The sequence below is a fragment of the Semicossyphus pulcher genome, unplaced genomic scaffold (assembly GCF_022749685.1).
Source record: "Semicossyphus pulcher isolate SPU_LCO1_2020_fin unplaced genomic scaffold, fSemPul1.0.p SCAF_20, whole genome shotgun sequence".
Classification (NCBI taxonomy): domain Eukaryota; kingdom Metazoa; phylum Chordata; class Actinopteri; order Labriformes; family Labridae; genus Semicossyphus; species Semicossyphus pulcher.
The window spans coordinates 20,578,905-20,602,244 of record NW_027211694.1 but is presented as its reverse complement, the minus strand read 5'-3'; the positions used below and the strand labels follow the sequence as shown (position 1 = coordinate 20,602,244).

Here is a 23,340-nt window from a genome sequence, read left to right as displayed (position 1 = left end):
ACTGTACAGTGTGGATAACGCAGCTCTCACCTGTTGATGTCCTCCTGCGTCTGCTTTATAGATTCAATGGCACTTTGAAGTTCACTGAGGTCTGCTCCTTTTTTCCTCAGCCGACTGTTATGCTTGCTTTTGTGTCCTGCAAGAAGAGTGTGTTGAACAGGGTTTCAGCAGACGGAAAAACTAAGATGTTTTTAAATACATCCTGGCAAAGAAAGACAAAACATTAAGAGAAAATGGTGTATTAGCTTAGTTAAATATATATACATATATGTTGCGGGGCGCCGGTTTAGCACAGCGGTTAAATCGCTACAGTCCTTGATGCGATGACCCCGGGTCCGACTCCAACCCTCGGCCCCTTGTCAAGTCATCCCCACTCTCTAATCCCCCCAGGATTAAGTGGTAAAGATAATGGATGGATGGATGAGTGTCAGTGCCTCCTAAATGTAACAGCAATCTGGTAATGTAATCAACTAATTTATGTGACTCGGACCGAGATAAGCAGCAGATAAGTGATAGATGTTTTGTTGATAAAAATATCCCAAAGCCTCGTAATCCACTGTCAACATCAACTCAATTATAAACATCTCTACATACAAAAAACTTTTCATGCTATTACATTTAAGAAGGCCTTTATGGAGACATAATTAACTCTAGATTTTCTGGCTAAAGTGGACAACTCTGCAATACGTCCGCAGCACACGCACGGCGTGAGGTTGTATGTGCCGACAGGAAGTAGGAGACGTGTTCTTTTCATAAAGTTACTGTCACGGTGCAGATCACGCTGATCAAACTTGGATTTCAACATCATGAGAAACGGTTGATGACATACCGTATAAATAACACAACAGCAGCCCACAGGTCTATTTGTATCTATTTCATAAGGAAACGTGTCGCTCCACCTGAACTATCCCTACTTTTTCACAAGTCTTAAGTAAAAGGGCGGATTTGTTATGTTAAAGGAAAATAGACTTAAAAGCCCCAAATAAGAATTTCTGTATTTTTTTATTTCACAATAAATATTGCAGAACAAACAAAAAGATATTTATTTGTATTTTTTTTCTAATATCATGCAGCCCTTGTGGGTTAAATAAAAGGCTGTGAGTATTCGACCAATCAGAAACGATCAGCACTGCAGGCCCTGCCCTGAAAGCTCCTGGACCTTTGGAAAGTACTACCCCCTGAGCAGGGACTTTTCAGGGGGTAAGTCAACTACCCTGGAACTAAATTTAGACCCCGGTTCCTGCTGGTTCCTCAAAAGGTTCCTAGTTCCTGGGAAAGTTCCTGCTGTCGAAACGCACCTTAAAAATACCTGATTAGCTTTAGAGTTTATAATCATTTTGGACTTTAATGTTTGGTGTGGAAAGTAGAACTTAAAAGAAACAAAATGATGAATGAAATTTAATATTAAATACAAGCAATTTCCAACACTGAGAAGAAACATAAAGGATATAACTTCTACCAGCAGAGGGTGCTGTTTTAACCAATCTGTACTATTTCACAGGTGTTCGTGTGAGACGTTCAAGTCAAGTCTGAGCCCTCATTTACAGCTCTAGAAACTCGGGCCACATTTAGTTGAAACGGGAAACTTTTAAGGATTCATATAACTTTGTTTTTGTTGATATTTCAACATGTTGTTCCAACATTTTTTAAACTTAAATGTGGGGTCATCTGATTATTTAAACATCTGAAAACACTATTTTAGACTCACGCTCGCTGCCAGATGAGTCTTGGCGGTCGGGTTCGGGAGACGAGCAGCCACTCTCCGGGCTCTTGGGCTTGTCGCTCTTGTGTTTCCTCTTTGGCACCGTTACCTACATGCACAGGGACACACATACGCACACACAAAAGAGAAGCAGGTCAAACAAAGGGGCCACACACAACAGCCACAGCTAAATAACAAAACAGGAGATAAACAGAATCGTTAAAACATACATCCAACAAAATAGTGTCTTTCCACGCAAACATTTACATGCGAGTCGGTGTCGGCACAGCTGTGCAAGGCATGCTGGTACATCAGTCAGCCACATCCATTTAAAGCACACAGAATGAACCAAACCTGCCAAGAGCTGCAGGGAAATTAAAAATAATTTAGTTCAAAGGGATTAAGCTCTGACTGGATTACAGCTGGTATTCCTAATGCTTTATTAAACGTGATGCAATTTACAGACCCGGAGGCAAAAGGTTTAATTGCAGGTTTAAATAAGGTCTCAAGGTTCATTTAGAGTTGGCAGCACAAATTCATCAGGTCGAAATGTTAAAGGTATTTATAAAGAAAGGAGCTGAAAGGAGGCCATGAGTCTGCTATACCTACCAAGAATTAATTTTAGCATCACTCCACTGGTGGTATTTCACAAGCTAAACTACAGAACAACAGAGGTGAGAGACTTTACCAACATGGGCACTTGGCAGGTGGTTACATCAAACACACACACACACTCAGATATAAAAATGTGATGAGGAATTCAACCGACTGCATCACAGCTGCTCTAGCAAAGCTTCTCAACATAACACAGACCAGAAGTGGCTGAGTAGAATTTGAGACAAAGGGAGCAACACAGAAACAAATGAAATGAACATGAGATGAGCAGGTGAAGGAGGAGGAAGATGACAGGGCATTAATGCTGGTAGTTTGTTTATGTGAGGGGTGGAGCTGTTCTGTCTCTTATGCTTTGTAAAGGAGAAAACTAACTTAAAGGAGCAGTTCGCCCCTGGAAAAAGCCCCTGTCAGTCAAAGCTGGTGTTCTCTGTAATCGATAGAAGCAATAATATTTGAAATTAGCGCCGTAGCTGTGGAGAAAGTTCGCCCATTCTACATTCCTACAACACCCAGCATTTATTGCGTCCCTCCCTCTGAAAGGAACGGCCCAGTGAGAGACGCTGGAGTGAAATACGACCGTTTCACTGCATGTAATGGCTCAGAGCGGTCCAGAATCTGAAATACGATGAGAATATACCGTCTAAAAAATCTTCCGGTCTGCAGTCTACATTTCAAACCTGCCGATTTAAAACGAGTCATGACATCAGAGGCGGGCGTCCTACAGCGAGGAAGTGTAATTTAGCGAGCTCCCTGGCCTCCGCCAGATGACATATGTTATCTACCATAATGGCATTAGCTCCCCATAATAGCATGATAGGACTGAGGTTGAAAAGCAGTGAACTGGCCCTTTAAGTGTACCAGTCTTTAAAATGTATTTGAAAACAAAAATAACCACTATCATGTCATTAAATTTCCCATTAGGAATTTGATTTGCAGTGATCACCATAGACTGCACATCAGAAGTGGACGTAGCCACTTTGACTTCATTCACTGGTTTATGGGCGGCTGTTTTGAAGCCTTGAGTTTGGCATTTTGGACATCGCCATGTTGTTTTTTGGAGCCAGAGCAGACCATATTCAGGGCGTTTTCACATTAGGTACGATTGCTTCATACCGTACTCGAGTACGCTTGCCCCCCCTCTCCTCTACCCGCTGGTCAACTTTCACATTTTTAATTTCGTTCCGTACTCGAGTGCACTTGCGGTAGGACTCTGAAGCAGAAGGTGGCGGTGTAACATTGTTTATGTTGTCGTTCCAGGGTAGAAAAGCATGCAAATCGCATGATCCCAAGCCCATACAATGGAGCAGACTTCGCACTATGCCTTTTATTCATGTTTTGGAGAAAATCTCGACCCTCTCACCTACATTCCTACGGTATCAGCCCTGGCCGTGCAGTTCAGAGGATGAGTTCGGTGGTGCTGTGCGCATACGCGGATTTTGGAGGAGACATTCTAAAAAGCAGTCCACTCCCGGGGTTTGGTACGGTGAGCTTTCACATCCGATGCGTACCGTACCTGAGTACACATGAACCGAACTCGAGACCACCTTTTCAAGATCAACAAACCGTGCCCGAGTACGGTACACAGTGTTCACACTAATCAAACGAACTGGACTTTGGGGTCAAGTGTACTCGGATCCCCTTAGAGACAAGGGTGGAGTCCACTCCACGGTGTGCTGGTTAAGCACAGGAGCATGTTCATTCCCCCGAGGTGCACCACAGAACGCCACAGGAAGTCATTCCTGCCTCAAACTCTACAACTCCTCCCTCTGACTGTCTGACACTAAACACGTATTCTCAACTGTGCGCTCGACACTGTACATAAACTGTAAACAACTTGTGACGCTGTGCAATAATCTGATGTATGGCATTTATACTGTTAATTAAACAATGTTGTGTTGCTGTACTTAACTATTTAACTGTATTTACTCTTATTCTGGCAGTTAAATTTAATTCTGACTCATATTTAAATAACCATAGAGCCCATTTCTCAGCATTTTTATATTTTATCTTTCTTTCTTATTATTGTACACATACTGCACATACTTGACATATTTCTAAATTCTAGTATTTCCTGAGTTGTTAGCTAACTCCAGCTCTAGGTTGGTTATCAAGGTTCAAAATCCATGATGCAAATAGGAATAAGAATTATGGCTAGCGAAAAACTGGTGTGTGTGAGAGTTTTTAATTACAACTCTTGCGTTTACAAATAAGCATCGTGGCTAATTGGATTCTGTAACTTCTGGATGTGAATGCCCTGTGAATTTGCACACACTCTACCATGTACTTGAAAGAATTGTGCAGAAGTTATTACACGTAGTGTAAACTTTATATTTTTTTTAAATTAAGATACAAGAAATTCAAGAAAAAATCTGAATAAATGACAAATGTAAAATGATTTCTCATGACAAGGTGGGAAAATGAAGGAGAACACCTGGTTATTGACTTACTTCAGCATGCAGTTTGACAAACAGAGAGAACAGCAGGTGCCAGAGTGGAAAAGAAAAAAAAGAGACAAAGAGAAAGAAAAAGACAAAAAAAAGGAGAAGAGGCGACAACGGCGATGGCTGCACAGCGATGGCGACACATAGAGAAGAAGCGACAATGGAGACGGAGCAGCGGGTGCTGCGTGGAAGGTGGCTGAGGCGGCGAGCTGCGTTTTTTTTTTTTTTTTTTTAAATGGCGGTTTTTCGATCGGGACGACCTACCTGGCACTTGCAATTGTCCCTCCGCGGCGCCTGGTTACTCAGACTAATAAGACTGCCAGAACGTACCATAGGGGTGCGGTGTCGGACCTTGGTCTGGATACAGCCGTCTTTCTCAAACTGGATCAGGTCGTTGAGCGGATCCCATGGCCTTGTGCTGAGGAGAGAGACGGACACAGAGGGTGAGATGCGGAGACACAGGGAAGGAGAAAAGATGAGAGGATGTGAAGCAGAGCGGCAGATAAAGAAGCAAAGAAATAATGGATATAGGAATTACACAGACTTCATTCATCATTAAATTCTGCCACCTAGAGGACTGTCCTGTCATTTATAATATATCACAAGCTGTTGGCTACATCAGCAGTCTTATGGCAGGTTGTACAACAGCACTGCAGTTATAGGGAATCAGCACTAGATGGCAGTCTTACATAACGGAAAATGTAATACTGAAGAAGTGGGGAAAATAAACCGCCCAGCATAAATACCAGTTTAAAGATGTGAGTACAATATATTATGTTCTAGTCAGGGTTTGAGGGAGACATATGTGACATTCAGGTCCTTGGGGCTCATTACAGAAACTTCCTAAGTCAGTCTAATAGTTTAGGATGACATTTAGGACATATATAAGCATTTGTAAGCATGGTCACTGAACAGTATGATCTGTTTGTGATTTCTAACCACACAACCTCACAGGAAGTAGCTGAGTCACTCACTCGGCATATCTGTAATGCCACTCTCCGGTGACAGGGTCCTGCTCGAACAGGGCGGGGATCCACTCCTCACACTTGGCTTTCCGTTCGCGTGCAGACTTCCTCTGAACCTCCTCCAGGATGAACTTCTCGTTGGTGGCCTCGGTCTGGTCCTTGTTGTTGATGGCTCGGGTCACGTGCTGCCACAGCCTGAGGGATTGAGAAGGAAGCAAAGTTAGGACGATAAGCGGCACCCACGAAGGGACAGAACACAGGAAGCTGTAAACACTATCAAAGAGAGTCTTACTAATATATGGAAATGCAAAAGAGTGACAGAGGTAAATGTAGGCAAATGAACTAAAGAGGTAAATAATTAAGACACTGATATGAAACAATAAAGCGTGCTATCATGAGTGTTTCCTAATGTGGCAACTGTAGGACAAATAATATTTAAGTAAAGTTGCACCTTTCTGATTCCAGGTCTCCCTGCTCCTCTGGTGGGACGGTGCAGCGCGTCAATCGACTCTGCCTCAGATCTGGAGTCGGGTTCCAAAACGTGTCCGACGTCCCCGTCTTCTTGTCATTGATGAAGATCTCGCTGTCCTGTGATTAAGAAGCAAAAAAGAACTGTCAAACACGTCAGTATTGATTTTAAAGAAAGAAATTTGAAGGTTATAAAAGGGTCAAGCCCTGTAACGAGGGTTGGGTTTCAAGGACAGATACTAAATTGGTACCAAGACTGAAGAGTGTAAAGTGCCTGGACAATCTTTATAAAGTAAAATCATTCCAGTGTAGCCGCATGCAGCTGCCAATTTTCCACTCGTCCCCTAATCATGACATGTAACTGCGTATTCACAGTGCTCTTCATTACATCTGACAGAGCAAATGTTCAACAGAGTAGGCTTTAGTAAAAGAATATATCTTATAAGTACCTGTAATTCGGTGTATAAGAGGCACTTTCAATACAGTTTTTCCATCTATGAAGTGGGCTGTGTCCTATATACCGGTGCGACCAATATACCAGTATATAATGCAGCGAGAGCTATGTTGTTACAGTATTTTACCCAGACGATGGCGCTATAACCTAACTAAAGCTTTGTCACAGACATGCACCGTCATGATCGCCGGTGCAGCCGCCATCCTCACAAACAATCAATGTTACCATTGGCTGAGCTCAACGACCGCACCGGTAGCTCGCAGGATTACAAACTCGACAGATGGTAGGTTGAATGTGTTTCAAGTTATAATCATAAATTGAAATAGTAAATAATAACTTGTATAGACGTTTATATTAATAAACAGCTGTAGAAAACCTTTTTTCCCTCTGGGATATCCTCCAAAAACAGAGTGCGTCGTATATACCGGATTTTAATAGTAGTTGTGTTTAAAGGGGGGTACATTAGAAAAACTTTTTATAAATATGACACAGTGCAGCAAGTTAGACTGCTTGACTGGCTAAAAAACTTCCACCCTCAGCGCACTAAAGACTAAACTCCTAATGCTCCCCATATGTAAAAGACGGAGAAAGCATCAGATATCCACACAATCAGAGGGAGTACAACCTGCTCACATTCAGATATAAAACCCCAGCGTACCATGGATTGTCTCTCCTGCGATGCTGTTGACAGCACTGTGAAATACTAATGAAACCCATCCCTAAATGTAGCGCAAGTTTGTATAAGTCCAAGGCATGGATAGAGCCCTGCGTGTTGCATACTGCATGTACATCAGAGTTTATTATGAAGAATGTGTGAGGTCTTACCCAGTGTCCTTCTAGCGTGGCCAACACCTCCTTTCCCAGCTTGATCTTTCCAGAGACCTGATTCACACTGTCACTGCTGCCCAGGAACGGCTGGAGGAGAGAGAGGGAAGAGGAAGCAGAAGCAAGGAGAGAGGAGAGCAAGGGGAGGAAGTAAAATAAAGGAGCGCAGAAGGTTGGACAAAAGGACAGAAAGGACGGAGCAGAAAAGGAGGAGGGAGAGACGCACAACAAAGACGTGAGGGATGGGAGAGGAAAGAGAATAATGGGGTTACAGGGAGGGAAGATACACGCAATTACTGTGAAGAAAATACTGTGTTGTATAATGCGGCCTTTTATCTGGATTTGTTTGTTTTGTTCATCACAGCCTTTCCTGTTTATATAAAATAAAAGTCGCTGATGGAGCAATGGAAAACAGGGCGATAATAAGCCTTTAATGTGTACCTGTAAGGCGTGTTTTAATTTACAATTTAACAACTAAATAAATTAAGGTAGCAATCACCACCAGCTTCCAATTAAAACTAGTTAATTAAAGTACTTCAAATTAATGGTCCACTAATCTGCATGAGCAAAAAGATACAACTGTGCTGTGAAAATAACAAGAGGTCTAATAATAAGGGGAGACTATCATGATTTCTTTGGGGGGTTAGGGTTCGCTTTCTTTGACATGTACCTGTCGCTAGTTCATGACAGGAGGATGCAGACGATGAATCGTGGTATGGCGGATGGGGGAGGAGGAGTGGAATGGTTGGCGATGGCGTTGGAGAGCGAGACATTCAGAAAAGTCGCATGAGAAACTGTGTTTTTAAAGATGACTCTAAGGGTGACTGTATCTCTAAAGGGTTTGAGGAGTTTAAGACGTTTATGGCTCAACAGCTCTAAATGGCTCTATCAACAAAGGATTAAAATTGTCCACTGAAAGTTTCAGAGCACATACCTTCAGTTTGAACTCCAGCTGAGCACTGTAGCCCGTTTTCTCACACACGATGGCGATCTGACCGCCCAGCTCCAGGGTCATGGTGCCGTACAGGATGCCTGCCAGATGACAAAAGAAGAAAAACATAAGCACACATAAATGGCTTAAAAAAAGAATCTCGTTCTTGTAGGATCTGCAGCTTTCCAAATGAGCAAACAATATTAACAGATTTTTGTCAGGAAAACATGTTTTTGATGTTGTTTTGATGCAATTTGACAAGTCTTTGTTTGTATATTATTTAGCAGTATTTGCAAAACTGTTTGTTTTACTTCTGCATAGTCTACTCTGTGTGAGTGCTGAAAACACTTTCGGGGGAATTCACTATGAATTGCAGCTGCTGATAGCACCATAAATTGTACATCATTTGTCCCCGCTATCTTCTCCGTCTCAAAGTCCAATTCACAAAGCAAATTGCACTGATGATATTCAAGCGCAAACACACAGTTTGCTCTTGTTGTGCGTCTGATCGTGGAGAGAAGCTGTCTTTACTTCCCCTCTCTGCTGCGCGGTGCTGCACTCTCAGGCATTAGTTGAGCGCACACTGACGGATCTCAACTCATTGCACAGATTGCTGTCAGCCTGGCGTTTGTTAATTAGGTTCTTTTTGCCACGAGGCTCATTGAAGGGGCCAAATTTGCCCGAATTTCTGCATAATGACTCATTTAAATACACGCAAACAGCACCGGAGCACAGAGATGCTTTAGGGTGCATCCAACTGCCTGCATGTGCTTCGAGGATGAGGTGCAGACTTTTTGTGTCATTTGCACAGGTTTTGCAAAACTCATGTTGCATTGTGAGTTGTGTTTGTTTTACTTCCACATCAGTCTACTCTGTAACAAAGTTTACTTCTTCTCCAGAGTTCACAGCTACATGAAAGCACGACTGAGGTGAGATCATATTGTTAAAAAAGTTGCAGGTTGCACTCTGACCTTTACAGTGAGCGTAGGGCATGTTCATCACATAGTCCTCTCCTCTGTTGAGAAAAGTCAGCCGGGCCTCCCCGTCCAATATGGCCGACAGGGAGTTTCCTAAAATGTAAACAACAGAAGTAAATAGAAATATTTACAGACCTTTTTATTAGAATTTTAGGTGCGTGTCGGTGAAGTTATTTTGATTTTAGACGAGTAAAGTGGGAATGTACCGTAGAACTTGGACTTGGCGAGGATGCTACCGCTGAGACAGAATCCGTCCTTCCTGTTGCTAACATAAAAAGCTGACACTGGAGGATGATGGGATACCTGAGGAAACACACACACACAGATTTAGTCAACGTGAATGTTACTTAAAATCAATGATGCCATGACCATCAGCACAGACAACCATATGTATTCCAGAGGCCCACCCCAAAGCAGCTTCGTTATAAGAGTTATCTGATACAGGTGGAATGAGCTCTTGACCAATCAGAGAGCTAGTAGTTTATACGTTTTGTAGCAGAGCTGTTGTTACCTGTTCAGCGATGTAGAATGTCTTGCTGTTGGTCTTCTGGTGGAGCCACATGCAGCGGTACGTCTCCCCAATTATGGGGTTGTAAGGCTTCTTAAGCCCCTGTGGATTAAAAACCAACACAACATACGAGCTCAGTATTATGAATTGTATGTTAAAAGCATGTTCACTTATCAATATCGTGGGCTGTGTTTGTCTCCTGACCTTAGGCTTTTTGTAAAATCCAGAGATGTACCACTTCACCACCTTCTTCATCCGGTTGTAGGCGTTCTCCTCGATTGCAGCCCTGAGAATAAAACAGACTTAGACTGAAACGCCTCTACAACACCTGCTGTTTACTTCAATCTCCTATTATAAAATGTATTGCATCATCTTCGTAGTCTTTCTCCTTCCTGTCATTGTTAACTGAAGTATTCACAGAAGTACTTCACAGTGAACACAGACACCATGAACATGATTTGCTTTCTTATGAAGGAATTCAAAGAAGTAAAGATGTCACATTTTATCGAACAATCAGTCACTCAACTTCACTTTTAAAAGCAACTTGCAAACACAGGGAGTAAATATTTAAAACCAAGTTATTTAATAAAAAAACATGGAAGGAAGACATCACAAAGAATAATCTCTTAAATGTTTATTTCATTACATATTGTGGAAAACGTCTGTCTTGAGTACTTGTTGGAGCAGGTAACGTTTTGTTTGCTATTCTTATTGCTTAATTTTCTCTTTTTTTACAGAGGCCTCAGTTCAGTGGGATGTGGTAAGGCTGGGCAATAACTCAGAGTTTATTTTTAGTTCCAACTTTGGCTTCTTGCACGTATAAAACTAAATAAAAAGTTTACTGTGTGCATTACATTTCACAATAAGGCTCCTATTTTGTTTTGTGCTATATATCTGTCCATTTCAGCAGTGTGCTTTTAACCTCCCTTACGTTGTCATATTACATTTCTATCTGATGATATCAAGATGGAACAAAACATTATTTTGGCAATGATCTAGAAGCCCTAGTACACAGACTCGAAGTCTAAGGGTGCTTTCACACCTGACAGTTGGGTTGTTAAAGGATGCTGACACTTGCTGTAAGAGCCATATAAAAGATTAGGTTTATATTAACATTGTGCCTCATTTGAATATAGTTGTAAGTTATATTGTTTAGTATTTATTTATATAATATTTGTTTTCTTATTTTTATTGATAACATAGCAGATTTATAAGGATATTTGTGCTCCCTTAATTGCTTTATCCTGCTGTTATAAATGGTTGCTGGTGTCGTAAAGAACAGCGAGTGTAGTATAGTGCTGCGTGAAGCACATGTGGGCACATGCTCCGTGTATGAGGCATTCAGGCAAGCAGGACGGGGAGCACCAGTTTTTCTAACCGTTGCCAATACGATATGAAAAGGCATATAGGTTTAAAGTAAAGAGAAAAGTAACTGTCGACTTTTGTTTATTAAAGTTTTCTTCGGTCTCCTTCGTCTTTTGGAACAAGTGGAAGTTTGCCTTTTAAAGAACACGTGTCAGAAACCTCTCGTCCTGCAAGAGTCGCATAGGAAGTTTTTATTTAAAGTTGCGACTACATTTGCAGAGACAGCAACGCAGCCAGGCAGAAAGATGAGTAGAGGACAAACGTGGGGGAGCGACGAGGTGAGGGCTCTAATAGAAATATGGGCTGACCAAACAATTTCACGCACAAGAACACGGAGGTATTCAAACTGTTCAGTGAAAAACTAAAAGAGCATGGAACTGATCGATCTGTGGAACAATGTCGGTTAAAAGTAAAAAATACTCCAGCAATACATTTAAGTCGGCAATTCTCTCTCTTTGTTTACTTGAGCAAGTATCCTCACATGGAAATTCTGACCAATCAGAGAGCAGCTTCCTCGCACATCAAAATACAACATTGTAACAATTTGGTCTTTGATCGGATCAAACAAATGGTCCAGAGGAATTTGCAAAAAGAGGACCTTATATATGCAATATGAAGTCAAGTTTGGACTTTGGACAGACCCGGTTTTTCCCCTGTTTTCAATCTATGCTTAACTATGCAAACATCCTGCTGGCTCAAGCTTCATAATCAGCAGAGAGTTATTAATTGTACTGATCCTCTCGTCAAACTCTTGGCAAGACAGTTGAAGCTACCTTGAGGAACTTTCATTTCATATGTATTGATCTTGGCGACCCCGGCTTATCTCTTTGCTGATCTTGTCCTGTGCATGAGTAAGTAATATTCTTTAATGAAAAAGGTCCTTCTGTTTTCAGCCAAACCCATTACTCACTGTGAATCTTTGCCAAAATGCAAATAAAGGCACTTTATGCTGTTCATCTCCTTGTTAGACACTGACCCAGCGGTAGGGGTAACAGGCATTAAAAAGTACTATATGGATAATCAATCTTATTCCTGACGGTATCATTTGCTTTTGTAGGTCACATAGAGGCAGAGAGAACAAGCACACTTCCCAAAATATGAAACTATTCCTTTAATGAATAGAAAATAGGACGTGCTTACTCTGACAGGAAATCTGCGTGGTAGTAGTAGTCGGAGAGTTTATCCAGAAAGGACCTCGGCTCCAGGATGAAGGTGGGCAGCACCACCTTGGACAGATCCATGCCGGGTCGCACCTGCTTCAGCAGAGTCCAGATCAGAGATTTATTCTCCTCTGAAACCGTCTCTGTCTGTGCAGCCTCGCCAGCCTGCCGGAGGAGACACACACAATGGTGGAGAGGTGATAAATTTAGCCCACATGTCGCCTAAAACAATCCAGCAGACATCTTAAAATACACAGAACCTCAAAAACATTCACGTTCTAACACGCCTCCACATGCTTTAATATTTTATGCGACTGTTTGTGCAAAGTTTTTAATTAGCTCCAACCTCTAAACATTTGGCCTCGGCTTCAGTAGGTGTGTATTTATAGAGCTGTCAAACTGAGATTTCATCAGTATGGAAATGCATACAAGTACTTTCACACTTGTCATGATGCAGACACCCACGCACACCAACCCCCACAGATCGTGATCAAAGCCTGTCCATGGTACAGCTTTCCTAATAGCCCCAGCAGAGGAACATGCTAATTTCTCCTCATTAGGCAGAAAACTTTAGGACAAAAATAAGCTTTTAGCTGAAGTTTAAATCAAAGATAAAGACGAAAATGGTTATTAGAAATCCTTTGAGAGTATGGTGTGATGCTACAATCACCACATTATAAGAAGTTTTATAGAAAAACAATGTGGACTTGAATCAAACTCATTGTCCCGCACCTCTCCGAGCTCCTCATGGGACTGCTCCAGGTACGGAGTTTCCCTCAGATGCTCATTAGGGTCCAGGTCGATGTATGAGTCATCTTGCCGCTCTGATGTGTCGCTGTCGCTCTCCTCACTCTTCTCCAAGCCTTCAGGGTCCGACTCCTCGTGGTCCTGCTCCCCCTCCCTGTCCGACTTGTCGGAGTACAGGTCTGGGTCTTTCAAATGGTCGCTGTCATTGAACCTGAAGGAAGAGCGGATTGGGTTGTGAGAAAATCTTTAAAGGGAATAATACAGCTGTAGCCTGGATTAATTTTTCTACTCACTGGAAACCGTGGATGTTGTGGGCTCGGAGGAGGCTGTAGAAATTAATGGAGTGTTCTCCACCAGTAGCTACTGTGCTCATGTCCTCCTTCCCTTCGCGGATCATGGTCCTTTTCAGCAGGCTGGAGCACTTCAGGGCCAGCTCTAAGGCATCCATCCAGCATCGACCTGGGAAAGAGATTGAGTTAGACAGTTGCAGCATATATTTTCAAGCTTGGCTGTTGATTTATTATCTTTCTTTTACTTGCCTATGAAGCACTAAATAGTCTTGGACCTGACTGCGTGTCTAATTTATGTGTATGCTATGAAGCATCCAGCCATCTCAGGTCATCTGGGGCAGGTTTACTCAGCGTTCCCAGCATCAAAACAAAGCAAAGTGAAGTAGCCTTCAGCTTCTATGGTCCCCAACTATGTGGGCAGCTTCCTGCATACCTGAAGTCTGCTTAAACTGTCAGCGTATTAAAATCTTCTTACTTATACGCCCAAATAAGATGGAGTAAGGTGAATACAGCATACAAGCGTTGAAGTTAAGATAAGATGAGGTTTATTGATCCACCACAGGGGAAATTTACTTGTTATAGCAGCTCACAAGACAGGCAAAGTAATAAAAATAGACAAAAAGTAGGTGGCATTGAAAAGATAAAAAACAATATAAATCATAACACTTACAAAATAATAAAAAAAAACGATTCCCACTATGTATACAAATAAGCAAGTGATTTGGACACTGACATTTTCAGCACCACGGAGAGAGACTCAGGCAGGGAATGACTGGATTAGTAGTTTCAGCACCATGGACAGAGACACAGAGAAAGACGGCCTGTGGCTAAAACCAGGCAGTGGGTCCTTATTCAGTGAGGCTACAGATATTTTATATCGAAGATAATGTAGGTCTATAGAGCATGAATCTATCTGTCTGTTATTCAATGTTAATAGAGACTTAAGTCTGCATGTTAGCTCATATACTTCACAGACAAACAACAGAACTCTAAAGTTGCGTTAGAACGTTTTTATATCCTGTTTTTAATTGTGTCTCTATTCATCCGCTCTCTCTCTTTCGCCTCATGGGCGCAGGTGTTTTCTAACTCTCTGCACGTAGGCAGAGGACTCAATTTGCAGTACTGTAAAAAAGGTAACTATGAGGCACAGGTCTCCTTTTTGGCTATCCGAAAAGACACCTACTCACTCAGTCGAGACAGTTTAAGGTGGTTTTGGGCACCTGTTATACACGTAATACTTTCTAATATTACCTATATATTAGATTGCAGGTGTAAAATAGATGAGGTTAATAAGTTAAGATAATGAACCTGTTTAAAATAACAATTGCGGATAGAGTCACCTCCACAAAAGCCCAAATATTAAACAGAAAAGTAGTTATCGTGTGGTCCCAGTGCTAATGCTAATTAGCATTGCTATTCAAAGACGATAAAAATATGATGACAAGTTTTTGATTTATCGTTGTCACTCAATTTAAATTGATCTGTCAAGACTCAGATAAATAGCTGACGTTTGATTGACAGCCTGTCTCTTACCATCAGACTCAGAGGCAGCACGGAAGATGAGGTGGCTGCTGGGTAACGGCTGAGTGATCGAGCCAACCGCTTCTCCTTTAGGACCCTGATGACGACAACAAATAAAGGGAGGAAATACACGTTACACATCTTATTCAGTGTTTCAGGTGGGTGTTTGTTTTTGATCATCATTTTTCATTTGAGGTGGTTTGAAGTGTTCCCTCGTGGTTTCCTTGTTTAAGCCGCAGAGTTTGTGTTGCTTTTTCCATGTTTTTAATCATTCATGTGAGCAAACAGAGGAAATCTGGACGCCTGAGTTTGTCATTATGCAAATGAGTTATGAGAGGGGACAGAAGCTGATTGAGTGAAGTGTTTATTCCAACAGTGAAGAGGACGATGGGGACAGCAGGAACACAGTAATCTAAAAAAAACAGACTGCTAATTTTCATTCATAGCCAAAACAAAAAGGAAAACACTGGCAGAGCGAGGTCAGCGATGAGTGCCAAATCACAGATGGAGTGGAAATCTGAATGGAGCACAAAACACAGGAACAAATAGAAAACGAGCGCTGCCAAATATGAAAATGGCTTAAATTAAACAAAGATGAGCTCTTAATTATACAGTTAACATCCACACATATGTTTGTCTATTTGTTTTAACGGCAGGGGAGAAAGAAAGACCAGATAATTCCCCTGATAATCTCTTTGTGTTTATTTAGTTCTGTGAATCACTGCAAACAAAAGAGGCTGCATTCAAATTCATCCGTCTCCATAACAAGCCTTTTGCAGTTTTCACTTCTCTAGCTTTGAAACAGTTGTTAATCTATCATTAAAAAAGCTCAGAAACATTTTCCATTGCATATAAAAACCATTTGGTAGATATGGGCCGATCACAACTAGATTGTTATTGGTGTCTAGGTTTCCGATATGTGACAATATAAGAGCATATTTTACTGAACATAAAATGTAAAAACAATGCTTGGGATCACCTGGCTCTGTCTAAACGTAACAAAATCCAAAGTTAACACTGTTTAAAAAGGAGTTACACGTGAGGCTCTCTCTTCAAGAATGCTGCCGTGCCAAGAAACAATCTGTCACTTATGTACAAGCTGCTCTAATCCAATTGCCCCTAATGGGATTAATACAGTTGTTTGATTAATTTACGTGACCCCTCATCCTACTCAAAGAGAATAAGTGTATTTTATAAAGTGTATAACTTTTTCTTAAAAGTCCTTTAACTTGTTTTTAATGTGGGGAGTGTATTAATGACATTAAATTTCCCTCTGTGTTCCTTATATTAATTTAGAGATAAGAGGTCAGGAGGTCATGGAGGACAGGCTGTATTTATCTTAAAGACCGCCTCCAGTGAAAATCAAGTGTTTAACCTTGTAAACATCTCCATGTGGTGTTTCTAATTTGCTACAAGACATATCAGGGACAACATCAGCAGTCGTCTCCATGGCTGGGCCTGTCTGCTTTTAAACTGCAGTGTACCAAGGACAGGCTGAACAACACGTGTTCAGATTGGCAGGTTTGAGACGTCACAAACCTAAGGAGCCAATCCTGTTAATGGACAGGGTGACGCTATGCATATCACTACGTGCAACCTATGGCAACCACTTCTGCGATGCTTGAGCCAAATGTAACCTCCATCATATTTTTTGCAGACTGACTACTAACGTTAACGTCCCTACTACTGATTACAACATTTCAAGCTAGCTAAGTTTCAACAAGTCGCCACTAAACGATGGCAGAGACGTGTTTTGTTTTCCCGACCGAGGGGGCGGTTGGAAATAGGCATAGTGGGCGGGGACTATGCAGATACAGGAATCATTAATGAGGGAGAAGGAGGAGATGGCTTGCGAGGATATTTACAAGGTATTTTGCAGAAAAAACATATCAATGTATTATGTCAAGCAGAGTATTTTATATGTCTTAAAACATGACTGGAACTGGTCTTTAAATCTGCTTCCAAGCAAGCTCAGAGGACAATGTCCTTTCACCATGGTGTTAACCTGTTAGTGATAGGGAAATGCTGATATCTTCATTCATTATTTGGCAAAGAAGATCCCCTTGAGTAGAAGATCTACAGATTTAAAAGGAAAATTTGGAGAAAAACTACTCTTGATTTATGATAAAAAGTTGGAAAGGGATATGAGAGGCAACTTTAACAAGTCTGAATATAGCGCTGCGTAATTTGAGGAGGAAGAGGCTGCAAAGTTTTAAAAAGAGCCCCTTTTTCTGGGGTGAAAATTCTCTTTAATGTTACCAATAACTGTGCAAAAAAAACCATATCAGCAGACCAAATTTGCTTGCTTCATTACATTTACTATTCTATTTGACAAGCCTTTCATTTAGTCGTGTTAGTGCATTCGACTCTTTTTAATAACCAACACTGCTGTCACGAACTAAACTTTTCAAAGTATTTAAAAGTTTTAATGATTTTTCTGTCTATTAAAAGTCAGACCAATTTGCACTGCCTATTCAATTTATCCCCACTAGTTTATCGATGTTTTCTACAGGTGAGCAGATGTCTGTTTTTTTCTCCTGCTGTCCTGAACATCTAATTCAATAAAAGCAGAAATAATGGGTTGTGTAATACTCTTTTGGAGGCAATCTGTAAATTCAATTGGACATGCAAACTTTCAAAGATGATTTCTATCCTCCTCTTGTCCCAGCGTGTAATGCACCCCAGATTCTCCTTAACTATATCATAAGGTTTATTCTGACCTTGACGGCCCAGATGGACTGCTCCAGCGGGTGGAAGAGCTTGAAGCAGAAGCCGTCTTTCTTGGAGGGCCTCTCTATGAGCTCGCAGGCGTTGAGCAGCACCGTTCCCACCCACTGACCGTTTTTGTGGGTTTTATAGATGAGCAGGACGCCCGGTTTCAGCACACACCACAGCTTGGTCCAGCTCTTCAGAGTGCCACGGATCTGAAACAAATGCAGATAAATGTCAGAAAGTCTTAAAGTAATAATTAAGATAAGGTAACTCAATGGTGATTGCGCCCATGGCACACCGATGAAAGCAGTTTGTATTTGCAGTATTACAGACTGGGTGTCTGGTGCAAATTTCATGGAAAAAAAGCACCAGTTAGCGACGCATTTTCCATCACTCAGCAGTGGTTGGTCTGCCAGAGAGGGTAAGTGGAGCTAAGCGGCTGCTTTTCCGCTCTCTGCAAGTGTTGCGAGTAAACAGTAATCTACTATGGCTGAACAAACAAAGAAAAGATGGATGACTACAGATACAACTTCAACAAGAAGTAAAAATCCAAAGAAGAAGAAACAAACTCGACGCTCAGATGAAGCAAACAGTCTGAAAAGGAAAGCGACCGTCAGCCAGGAAAATCAAGAGTTACAACCGGAGCCAACCGTGGACGTCACACATGCAGCACTGTCTGGATGTCTGGGAAGTGTGCTGCCGCAATTACTATTTATCACCATAGGAGGCGCCAAAGAGAACGAAACTGAGATCTTTGAGATTACCATTTTGAATTTTAATATTCATCTGAGGTCTTGTCTGAGGTGGGGTTAAAGAAAACACCCGAAGAACAGGGTGATTTAGACCTATGTTGACCTATGAATAAATAGGCCCCTGCCTCCGATGCCATATCCAGTTTTCCATGGAGGGAAGTCGAACCAGCAGTGGATAATAAGGCAAGGTACACACATGCTAATATTTGGAACAGTCAAATACGTTAAATGATAGTATGCTCTACAATCAACAACTAAAATCAGCAGGAAATATTGGCTGTAGGGTGGAGGAAGTGTCCCACCTTCAGCCAGTCGGCCATGACGATGACGGAGGGATCAGTGATGGTGCTGAGCAGCTCCTTGGTCGCCCTCTTCTTTTCTTCCCTGTAGTTTTTCTTCTGCACCTACAGGAAGCACAAACAGACACAATTCATACAACTATGAACACGAATCCTCCACACTTGCTTTCTCACTGAATTAAATTTGGAGGCATATAATTAGACTGGAATCACACTTCTTAGTGTCACTGTTAAAATAAAACCTGCTATTGTAAGATAAATCTGCTGCAGTTTATTCCAACTTTTAAATGTCTTCTGACTATCCCGCATTGCTGTGACACTGGTGCACAATATGAAAGGACAATTATTCATGATAATGACGCACCAGATGACATCAAAGTTAACACAGTGTACAAAAACAAGCATCCGTAAAAAAGCTGTCCACAGAAGGGTAAGAATCGTGCCTATCTTGAGAATTAGTCTCCGGATGAGCAAGACTTAAGCTGATTTAAGCTCTTTTACCTTGAGGGACTCCTTTTTGGTGAGCTTTCCCCCGGACGCCGACACATCCTTGTCAGAGCCATTATACAACTTTGTTTCAGACTGTGAACACACAGGAGGGAGAATAAGAGGGATTAATGGCAAAAATAGCACAAAAAGACATGAACATCTGTATTATTTCTTCACTTCAGATTTTAAGTGCACATCTTTCATGATTTACCTGCCATGTTGAGCTGAGCACGAACTACGTAAACAAGTCTGACGATAAGAAAGAAACCTTTCCTGTGAGGATCTGTGTGCAGTTTACTAATAATCATTAGGTTGTTTTATTGCTTCTCTGTGTAAACTCTCTAGAATAAAACCACCCACTACTACTAAATATAGTCTTGGCTACAAAGCGTTTGCTCCTTAAGATAAATCTATTTCCACGAAAGCTAAAATCAAATGGAATTACATCGTATTGTTCACAACTACATAAGCGACCTGAGTGGAAAAAACATCCACAGGTGATTGTTTTCTTATTCCCGTCAGGCTTGGTCGTTCCCTGGTAGACCAAACTTAGCTCAGTTAGCCGATATGAAGCCTATAAATGTCAGCGCAGGTGAGTCTCTGCCAGCTCCCTTCACAAGCCAATTGGAGCGATTTAAAGCGGAGAGACAGACGGTGATGTGTGTGGATCCTAAAGCAGGAGCACTTAAGGCTTTAAACACCCACTGGCAGAGTCACACAAACATCAGAAGGCACATCAGAACCAAAGCTCAAATCTTTTCTTTTAAATCCTTCTTCTTGAAACCCACAGAGTCGCATCTTCTAGGAATAAAACTGTTATGTTTAGGGTTCACTTTTGACGTTTAATTTCATAACTGAAGTAACAAAGTTTTAAGACGCATTTAAAATGTAAAGCTCTTGGGTAGAGCACTCTAAAGTACTTAATTACTAACTTTTCAAATATGTTCAAAGCATTTAGAGACAGAGGCTATTATAGATGAGGGGTGGGAATCGCAGGGTAACTCATGATACGATACGTGGCCCACGATAATATCACGATACAGCGGTAATTGATATATTGCAAGACAATCATATGATGAACATCATGATATCTGATGTCCCAAAAAAGGTGAAGAGCAGAATAAATGTATTATTCACTGCAATTGGGAGTCAGTTTCACAGATTTTGACACAAATCACAAATCCAAAGAGGATCTGTTTAGAGTGCTGAATTTTTAAATTTGACAACGATATATTGCATATCGATATTTTGTCCTACCCCTACTATAGACACAATGTTAGTATGTGTGTATATGTGTGCAGGTGCATGTTTGCTTGTGTCAATAATGTGTATGTAAATGGGCAAGTGTTTGTGTGTATCAGTGTATATCTTTATCTGTATAGAAAGAAATGTTTAATATGATTTGTTGAAGTTAAAGTTGGTTCTGTAATGTTTATACTGTTCTGATCCAGGTTAATTTAATCTGTTAAATATATGATCACCTATATAATCTCTTTTATTAACTATGTTAATCTACAGTATGTACCCTGTGTGAAAGACATATTATAAGTACTGAGAAGCAAGTGTGAAATATGCCTTGACAAAGCAGCCTGTGAGGCCTAACGAGCACACAGGGAATGCTGCGCTGCTTCAAATCTTGTTCTATTATCACTGGCTTAGGGAAGCAGCACAGCAGTGAGAGAAGGCATATAATGAAAGGGTGGGGGATAGAGCATAGGCATTACTGACCACAATATGAATGATTTCTACAAAGGAAGGTACTTCCTCTACGCTGACACTCACATGGCTACCCTGACATTTCCATACACGGACAAGTTGCTTTGATGTCTATGTGAGTGTGTATGTCGACCAGATGCCTAACCCAAGAATGACCTCTAAACACGTTGTTAATCAAGATAAGCTTGACACACGTGGTTCCTTTGATTCTTTGTTTGTAAAGGGTATATAAGCAGAGTGAATTCAGCACAACTCCAGAGTTCTGCTCCGGCTTACTTGGTGTTACTTGCTGCTTACTTGACAGACAGCTCTCTCTCTCTGAATACATCAACCTGAATTTTGCCTTTACATATTTATGAATGCATTTGTGTGACAGCATGTGTTTACAATATATTTTTAAACTTTGTCTACTTGCAAAAGGCAAAGAACAGCAATAGTAAAATGTCAAAGCTACTCTCCAAACATATGAGTATGTGCAGGAAGACAGGTAGGTATGTAGACAAACACACCTTTTTTTTGTCAGAGAATTTGTTTTGATTGATGTTTTTTGATTTCATCGAATAAAACAAAAAATGCTTCTTAAATCATTTTCATAACCTAGTTTTAACATTGCCTCCAGGAAGAGTAGAAGCTTCTTTGTGACAGCTTATAGTCATCCATTTATTCCTCTGTAGATGGATTAAAGTCTCAATTCTGTGTTTCCAAAGTTGTTGTAAGTTCTTGATAGCAGAATCTAAAGATCGAGTGAAGTCAGTAGATAAGGATTCATCTAAATCTCGCTTGGTTTCGGATGAGCCTCGCTGATAGACAGCTTTTGACTATCTGAAATAATTATTGTGTCATCTGTCTTCACACTTCAAAATCCTCACAATACTTTAATAGGATGAGAGCGCGTCTGCTGTGACACGAGGGAGTCTCAGACACCCACGTCTGCGCTGACAAACTCACTTGATGAGGACCTCGACAGATAAACTAGACGGGCCTCCTCCACACTGAGCTCGTTTGAAAGCTCGGCTGTGTTTGAGTTTTCAGTCGATGAATGTTTGATGTCTTCAGTGTGTGTGCTGTCTGAGTCATCTCAATGTGGGCTATCACGAGCCTGAGGCGCGAGGATAGAAGACGGGCAGTAATTCCCACATTCTCTGGTCTCATTACAACACGCACACTAAAAAAGCCAATCGCTCCCTATTCAACACGGAACAAAGACTCAGAGGGGGGAGTTTTTTCTTACCTTGCTCTTAGATATGGAATGTGTGTCCTCTTTCAAAGGCAGAGACAACAAGTCCTCCTTCCCTCTCTCGAAACCTGTAACATAAAACGCAAAAGCATAAATAAATGCTCCTGTCAATCATCATTGTCCAGGTCACCTGCAATATTTCACAGCAGTAGAGCACTAGAGTAGAGTGCTGGGGTTGGACACCAGGAGGGACATGGCACCTTTTGATCTCACACTCTGATGAGCATTTTTCACAGTGGATGAAAAGGCTATTTGATTGATGATAAAAATAACTACTGAAAGACTGAAAAAACTGATGCGCTAGTGCATACATTATTTTCATTAATGTGATGTAAATATTGGAGTAATTTCCAATGTTCATATCCCTGTGTGTAGCCTAAATATTTTAAAGATTCTTTTTGGCCATTTGCCTTTATTATATAGGACAGCTGAAGAGAGACAGGCATTATTGGGAGAAGAGAGTGGGGGATGACATGCAGCAAAGGGCTGAGGGCGGGAGTCGAGCCTGCGGCTGCTGCATCAGGAGCTGTGGTCTCTGTATGTGGGACGCCCACTGAGCTAAACCAGCAGCCAATGTACACCCATGTACATTAAGGGTTTTGTAAATCCACTACTACTAACTATTCAAAAGTATTTAAATCGTGTCATAATAAAAGAAAAAAACTAGACTACAATTTTTAAACCACATTTTGCAAAACTACAAAACTATTTAATATAAAGAAACACGAACATAATATTTCTTAAAGACCCCCGTCCAGTGAAAATCAAGTGTTTAACCTTGTAAACATCTCCATGTGGTGTTCTTCATGTGCTACAAGACATATCAGGGACAACATCAGCAGTCATCTCCATGGCTGGGCCTGTCTGCTTTTAAACTGCAGTGTACCAAGGACAGGCTGAACATATATCGCACAACAATATCATTATGTGTAACCTATGGCGACCACTCCAGCAATGCGCGAGCCTGCTGTAACCGTCACTAATCACTACTAACGTTAACATTACTACTACTGATTACTACATTTCAAGTTAGCTAAGTTTCAACAAGTTGCCACTGAACGATGGCAGAGACGTGTTTTGTTTCGTGACGGAGGGGGCGGTTTGAAATTTGCATAGTGGGCGGGGACAATGTAGATTCAGGTATTTGTAATGAGGGAGAAGGAGCA

At 41.3% G+C, this 23,340-nt stretch overlaps 1 protein-coding gene across 4 annotated transcripts in view; it reads right to left on the bottom strand.

Annotated features, from left to right (window-relative positions):
- The window catches only part of osbpl8 (oxysterol binding protein-like 8), a 104,495-nt gene that overhangs the window by 4,906 nt on the left and 76,249 nt on the right, over positions 1–23,340 (bottom strand). For 3 of the 4 annotated variants that reach the window (XM_069670788.1, XM_069670789.1, XM_069670790.1), the window contains 19 exons: positions 22,169–22,242; positions 19,234–19,314; positions 18,736–18,837; positions 17,690–17,893; positions 14,982–15,066; positions 13,452–13,617; positions 13,144–13,369; positions 12,392–12,576; positions 10,091–10,172; positions 9,890–9,988; positions 9,585–9,681; positions 9,373–9,471; positions 8,405–8,502; positions 7,471–7,560; positions 6,175–6,311; positions 5,733–5,918; positions 5,023–5,176; positions 1,709–1,811; positions 31–136 (listed from right to left, as the gene is read on the bottom strand). In XM_069670788.1, the coding sequence (XP_069526889.1) occupies positions 31–136; positions 1,709–1,811; positions 5,023–5,176; positions 5,733–5,918; positions 6,175–6,311; positions 7,471–7,560; positions 8,405–8,502; positions 9,373–9,471; positions 9,585–9,681; positions 9,890–9,988; positions 10,091–10,172; positions 12,392–12,576; positions 13,144–13,369; positions 13,452–13,617; positions 14,982–15,066; positions 17,690–17,893; positions 18,736–18,837; positions 19,234–19,314; positions 22,169–22,242 (2,374 nt within the window). The remainder of the gene's footprint in view (positions 1–30; positions 137–1,708; positions 1,812–5,022; positions 5,177–5,732; positions 5,919–6,174; positions 6,312–7,470; positions 7,561–8,404; positions 8,503–9,372; positions 9,472–9,584; positions 9,682–9,889; positions 9,989–10,090; positions 10,173–12,391; positions 12,577–13,143; positions 13,370–13,451; positions 13,618–14,981; positions 15,067–17,689; positions 17,894–18,735; positions 18,838–19,233; positions 19,315–22,168; positions 22,243–23,340) is intronic. The other variant, XM_069670792.1, reaches the window with a different exon arrangement.